Raw genomic sequence first — 6903 nt, 5'->3', positions numbered from 1 at the left:
CAGCTCCACCTCTGACTTGCCAAGTCGGTCCAGATTAGAGATGCCAAAGACACTGCCTGTGGCAGCGGTGTCCACGCCTCCTGTTCCGCGCTTTTGGAGTCTTAAGTTCTCCAAGATCTTTGGGAAACGGTTATCTTTGCTTAGCAGGGGCAGTTTGATGTGCACTCCTGCCCGAAGTCCAGTGCCCAGGTTAGATGGACAGGTCAGGATGTATCCCAAACGTTCATTCCACATGAACTCCCAGCCTCGTTCCTGGATCAGCCTCTCCACCTCTTTGAGGCCCCGGCAGAATCTTTCAAACACTCTCTTCATGTTGCCTCCTTTCTCCATAGAGATGACCCGTGTGTGGTCCTCCTCGTTCACCCAGATCAAGAAACTCTTCTCATTGTTGTGCCAGATTCCCCGGGCATCTGGCCAGTCTCGAGCCATTCCTGCTGCGGTCAACAATGGGGACACAGGCTTATCAAACAGAAAATGGTCGTCTATAAGCTGTTGCTGCTCAGCCTCCGTCATCTCACCGAGCTGATAGTATCGTCCAGCCAGGTCACCCTTCAGGCCGCTCAGTCCGTCCACCACCACACGTTCTACCTCTCGTCGCTCTGCCGGCGTGCAGGCTGGAGGCAGACTGAGTCCTCTGATGCTTCGGCCAGTTCTGACTCTTGAGGACAATACGTACCTCTCATCAAAGTAGCCGGAACGGATTTTACTGGCATCAAGGTCAGTGGTGTGCTTCATTGTTAGGGGGTCATATCCGTTGGGTCGCTCCTGGATCACAGGGTCAAAGAGTTCAGCAAATACCTCGTAGGGACTCATCTCCAGCCACCATGCCCACAGTCTTGATGAAGGGGTGGCCAGGGTTGTCCACGCCAGTCTGGATGCACTGATCTAGAGTCCAACCAGTGGGTGTGGTCTTGTCGCAGAGCCGTGCATAGACTGCTGGGGTCAGGTGACTGGCCATGCAGCTGTTGTGCTTTCGGAGGTCTGGGTACTCAGCGCTTGGGGGATACAGTCTCCGTTCACTGGCGGCTCGTACAGATTCCGGGCGGAGCAGAATCCCAGCGGCGAGAGACCCAGCTCCAGCCAAAGCCAGAAGTCTAAGTCCGGGGCGGGCAGACAGCAGACGTGGGAAGGGACCAGCCATGGTTTAGGGATGCGGCTACTGGATTCGGAGCCGGATCTGTAGCAAGTCTGGAACTGTTGATTGCTCTGGGCGTGGGGCTGGGGCTGGGCAGGGAATGGTGAGTTTCTTCTTCCTTCTCTCCCTCCTCTGCAGCTGAGAACTACTTTTCATTTCCTAGCAGGAAACAATTGCAAATAGCTTCCTGGTTACAGGTGGAACTCATTGAATATTTCTCTAGGAGCTTCTTATGGGAATTATGGCAGAAACTGAAATGAGACAAGGGGAGGACTATAAGGTATTCATTCCTCCTGGCCCAACCATAAGGTATCCATGTATCCTTCGGCCACATCCACAGGCATACCTTCCAATCAGAAGTGCTCATTTAGGTCAGGAGAGACCAGAAAAAAAACATTTTCCTTCTGGCATCCCTGACCTTTGGTCAGCACGGGATCAAAGACACTTTGGATAAACACATCAGACATCTCAGGCACTCAGTAGGACATTGCCAATAAAGCCATAACTTTTTGCTGTTTTGTTTTGTTCTGCTTTGCTTTTCCTTGTTTTTGTTGTTGTTTGTTTGTTTGTCTTTTGAGATTCTGGTTTTCCTGTGTAGCCCTGGCTGTCCTAGAATTCACTTTGTAGACCAAGCTGGCCTTGAACTCATGAAGATACATTGGGGCTCTGCCTCTTTTTTGCTTCACCACGCTGGGTGCATTACCAACTTGTAGCAAAGAAACAAAGGCTTAGCTTCAGGATTTGTGCTACTAAAGTTCCTGGTCAATTTTATCTTCTGTTCTCATAAATATCTCTCTATAAGAGAGAACTTTCTATTCAGGGGAAAGGGGAGTATTAGCTGACCAGCAATCTACAGCTAATAGTGCTGTCTGGATCCTCTTCTTAAGACAGTAGTCCACGAGAACCACCCTAATGGAAGACTTAGTCCAAAACAAACAATGGATCCTGGTCGATTCTATCTAAACTGGACCTCATTTAATGGGCAATCAATACTATACTCCTGCCTCCTTGGTTATCCAAGAAATTTCCAAGCTTAGACTACAGTCTGAAATTTCCCTATACAGTCTTACTTCCACTTTTCTGTCTTTCCACAAGAAAAATAGCTTAGATGCCTCTCTTCCTTCCTTTGTAATCTTCTGAAACATCTATGAACCCCCTCCTGCTAAACTACTTGTATTTTTTCATTTGTATCAGTATCTGTTTTCCAGAAAATCCAATAAGCACAGAGCCTTTTCCTTATTTTAACCAGTGATAAGTTATTTAGGAAATGTGTTGAATACATCTTTAACTCTTCAGCTGTATGTCTGTACTATGCAATCTGAATGCTTGTATTTGGGGTATATATACATGTGGTTAATATTTCTCTTTTTTCATATACTTGTTTACATTTGTGTCTAAATTAAAATCATCTTCTGATCTTCTTAGGCAATTTTTCCAATAGGTCTTATATTCTTGTAGTTATCCCAGATTATAGAAAGTATAAATATTGTTTCAAAGTAGGTACATTTCAGTTCAGTGCCCTTGTAATATATATAACGTAGAAATAAAAATCTCTAAGTAAGCTACTGCTGTTTCCAAGCTAGTTGGGAATGAAAACACACTGGGTAGTTGATTAAAAGTTAGTTCCAGATATGGAGTTTTAGCTCAGTGCTAGAGGGTTAGCGTAGCATAAGCAAATGCCTAGGTTCAATTCCAGGATCAACAGAAGTAATTGTCCTTGTTTGAAATATTTAGGCTTCTTAGGCTGTCCCCCATGTGTGGGCTTGTCCTTCCATCTTTGTCCTTGACATTTCTTTTGGAAATCTTCCCTCGGGAAACACAGAATGCTCTGTGATCCAGTAAGTAGCACAGTTAGTACTCTAAACGACCGCAAACTTTATTTTCTGTTACATTTGAAGACTTCTATTAATAGAATCAGATCGTGAACTTCACTTTGAATGAAGACTTTGCTCAGAACTCTGCAGCATCTTTGATAAGAGTTGAGACGGCTGCTTAGCAGCTTTTATTATACCCCCTTTCCCTGTCAAAATGTCCTTTAATAAGACTGTTTTTAATCTCTTTAAATTAATGAATCTTGTTAAATGGCTCTTAAGGAAATCATTTTGATAATGGTTGACAGGATTCTTTTTTTTTTGTCCCAGATGGATAGCTGAGACAGTTTTTCCCCCCCAACAGAGGGCAAAAGGCCATTCCCAAACTGCATTACTATCTCTGTTCGAGATGAGTGCCTCCCAGTGTTGGTTTTCTGGTATGTGACCAATCAATGAGTTACAGAGACTAGAAAAGTAACGTAGATAGATAACAGATAATTCATCCTAGGGACAAAATACTTCCAATATTTTTGGTTTGTTATACCCTTAAGTCTATCTTTGTTTCTAGACCTTTAACTGCTATTACTAGATTTAAATGATTACAAGATTTTTTTCTGTTAAAACATAACTCTTCGAAGAACACCCAAAAGGTCTTCCATGATTTCTTTTGTTCCTAAAACAAATTTATTTTAATACTTAAGACATTACATTTATTAATGACTTATTTTTTGATCTTTGCAGATTTAATCTGTCTGGGATGCATTTTATGAATATAAGAACATGATTTATTTTGGGCACCATTAAATATATAGGGCTAGAAAACTACATGGAGTAGAATGCCACCTTTGAGTTAATTGATCTCTCACACTTAAAAAATAATGACTTTGATATTTGTTTATCAGTCTTTTAGTGCAATTCTCAGTCTTTTAATAGCATAGACTCCCATTACTCTAAACTGTTTCTCCCATTGTCTCCATGCCTGTATAAAATGAATATTATAAGACCGCTACCACAGATAAAAACAACATGGGTTTATTACGAATTACCACTGAGACCATATAAAATGTAGGCCTTACAAGCCATCCTCTTGTACAAGCACAGGTAAGAGATGGGGAGAAGAGCTGTTATAAAAGCCGAGGGGTAAAAGATAAGCTATCGGTATCCAAGGGAAGATACCAACCATTCTGAATTCCATGTAAAGAACAATTGGTCTTTAGTTTTCATACAGGTGTTTCTTTCTTCCTCTGGAGCTTCATTAAGTTAAAAAAAGGAACAAGGCAAATATAGTTTGAATAAAATAAGACATAGCCAAGTGAGTTTTTGGAAAAAAATCTTTATATTAGAATTCAGTGTGTGAATTTTGTGCATATGTGCACATGTTAATGTGTGTGCACATGGGTTCACCATTTAATATGCATTCATATAACTGTGCCTGCAGACGCTGTAATACAACCTCATATATCAAAATCATTGTCCACTTTAAGAAAAGGTCTCTCATTGACCCTAAGTTCTACAATTAGACAAGATTAGCCCCAGAGGTCTTTCTGTCTCCATTGTCCCAACGTTGGTAATCACTCTAGTTGGCATCTTTGTGCATCAAACTTAGGTACCATGCATATACAGGTAACTAACTGTCTTACCAAAGCCATTTCAGAGGGTTACTCGCACTGACAAATGGAGGACCCAGGAATTTTCAATGATAACATGCTTAAATAGAATTGGAGCAAGAAGCGAGTATCTCAATTAGCATTTTGACGCATTTCCACAGAAGGTAAAGTCAAATTTAAACAGGAGTAAAACTCACTAACTGTCAGATCTTCAACAACAGGGTCTATATATTTATCAGCATTAATCTTAACCTATTAATTCTGTAATTTGTAGGGGAAATGGAATAATTAACCGAAGCTTTGGGGTGTTTGTTTTTATTCATAGGGATTTTAAACCACATACACTTTCTCAAAAGGTATTCACCAGCAAAAAATTTCTGCATCCTAAATGCATCAATTTTATTTGTGGACAAAAGAAAATAAAAGGTAAATCCTTTATCTTCCCTTGGAGTTTGCCCAGCATATACTCATGCATTTTTCCTGCCTTTTCCCAAGGTGATAGATTATCAGGAGGCTGCTAAAAATCTCAGGGCTTTAAATAATATATTCATAAGACTACCAGTAATAAAACTTGAAAGTTCAGGAGGAAACTGAACATGGAAAGAATGCATGGGATGTGAAAAGGAAGAAACAATTTGCAATAATATTCTATGTCCCTCAAGGGCTCACCATCCATCAGACTTTGACCTTCAATGATGTTGGTTGGCTTCAGTGGGCACACAGGGCCAAATGTATCCTTTCTCCATCCTCTGTCTTCAGTGATTACTCCAAATAGTCAGGTTTAGCAACTTTATTTATGCAATAAACAGACAGGAATTGAAGAAAGCATACACTGGAAGTTATTTCATATGTTTTAAATCATGTTATAAAATTATTAATTTTCTTTACATATTGCTTACTCTGTCAAAACTTTTTTCTGCAATGGTTTTTGAATTGAATCTTAAGACTGAAATAAAATATCAGCAAATTTGGTACCTATCTATGTGGACTGAATGTTAAGAATGCACTTTCATATATATATATATATATATATATATATATATATATATATATATATATATATATATATAATTTCATTTCTTGTTGGTAACATGAATGATGAATAGACTAATTTTGATGCCAAATCGGGGGTTCATCAGATGTGTCTAGATATTAGTCCTTTAATTTGGCAAAATTTTTTTCCTGCCTACCATCCACTGAACTGATAGAATGATCAGACAGTTAAATAATCATGTTAGGATGACAAGGCTGGAGAGGCTGCTACCATGTCTACATTTCTAGAATAATTTTAGGGAACTGCTGTGGCCATCTAGTTGAGAGCTATCTTAAATTGTCAGGAGGAGCAGATAAAAGCAAATCAGTCACATAGTTTTCAGATTAATGGATTTCAGATGAGTAAAATGAGCCATCATGGCTTTAAGAATGCTAGCATAAACAGTATTGGTAAAACTTTATAATGACTTGCATGTTGGTTTGGTATTTTTAAATCTAGCAATTTTCATTAGACTTCATTCTTCTCCTCCAATTATTCCTGTTTTCTTTCTTTCTCATTTTCTATCACAGACAGCTAGACAGATATACCTAGGGATATTAAAGACAGGTATAGACACAGGGGCAGAATCTAAAGTCCAGGGACACATTTCCACATTGTATCATTATAGTATACACTTTTAAATCTTCTAGTAATTTTAATTTTTCTGACCTACAACATTATAAGCTATAAAATTAGAATAATAATATAATTTCACCAAGATTATGACAAAGTTTTGGTATGACCAAAAAAGACATTTTAAATAAAAGCCACATAAATTGATATTAGCCTCCCTTGAAGTTTGATTTTAATTCTTCAAAATGNAGGTTCAATGTAATAATTTGATACATATATTTATATATGTATTGTGTGTAGCAAATCAAAGTGGCAAATAAATCAATTTTAATTATTCTTTGAAAAGGATGTATATGTGTATGCATATACACAAAGTACCTTAATTATATCAAATCCTGCCACTCCGTACAATTCTCCCCCAAATCCCCATCACAATTCTTTCCCTACTTCATGTCCTGCATTTATGAATTTTAAGCCTTTCCATCTCTTTAACTACTTTTTAAAAAGTTTATTAGCATGACAATTATATATCCTTCTGCGACACTATATGAAACTCCAAACATGTTTACTGATAGAAGTAACCCATCCAGATAATTGGCAGCGAAGTCCTGTTACTGAATGTCACATACTTCAGTCATAAAATCAAGTCAATAATGACATGGAAGTCTCATCCCTTCTGATAAGCACTCACGGCGCTTGAAGGAACAAAGCACAATGCCTGAGGAGAGCAGTAGTCAGCACCTT

At 39.0% G+C, this 6903-nt stretch overlaps 1 protein-coding gene across 1 annotated transcript in view; it reads right to left on the bottom strand.

The window, feature by feature from the left end:
- Positions 1–1254, bottom strand: part of LOC126503052 (creatine kinase U-type, mitochondrial-like) — a 10369-nt gene extending 9115 nt beyond the window's left edge. Inside the window, 2 exon segments of the mRNA XM_050144536.1 lie at positions 5–805; positions 807–1254. Coding sequence (XP_050000493.1) covers positions 5–805; positions 807–1141 — 1136 coding nt within the window. The 5' untranslated portion in view covers positions 1142–1254.
- Between the last annotated feature and the right edge of the window lie 5649 nt (positions 1255–6903).

This window comes from Alexandromys fortis, unplaced genomic scaffold (assembly GCF_014885135.2).
Source record: "Alexandromys fortis isolate MF-2015 unplaced genomic scaffold, M_Fortis_MF-2015_v1.1 scaffold_1, whole genome shotgun sequence".
In the NCBI taxonomy this organism is placed as follows: Eukaryota; Metazoa; Chordata; class Mammalia; order Rodentia; family Cricetidae; genus Alexandromys; species Alexandromys fortis.
This window is presented reverse-complemented; position numbering and strand designations above follow the sequence as displayed.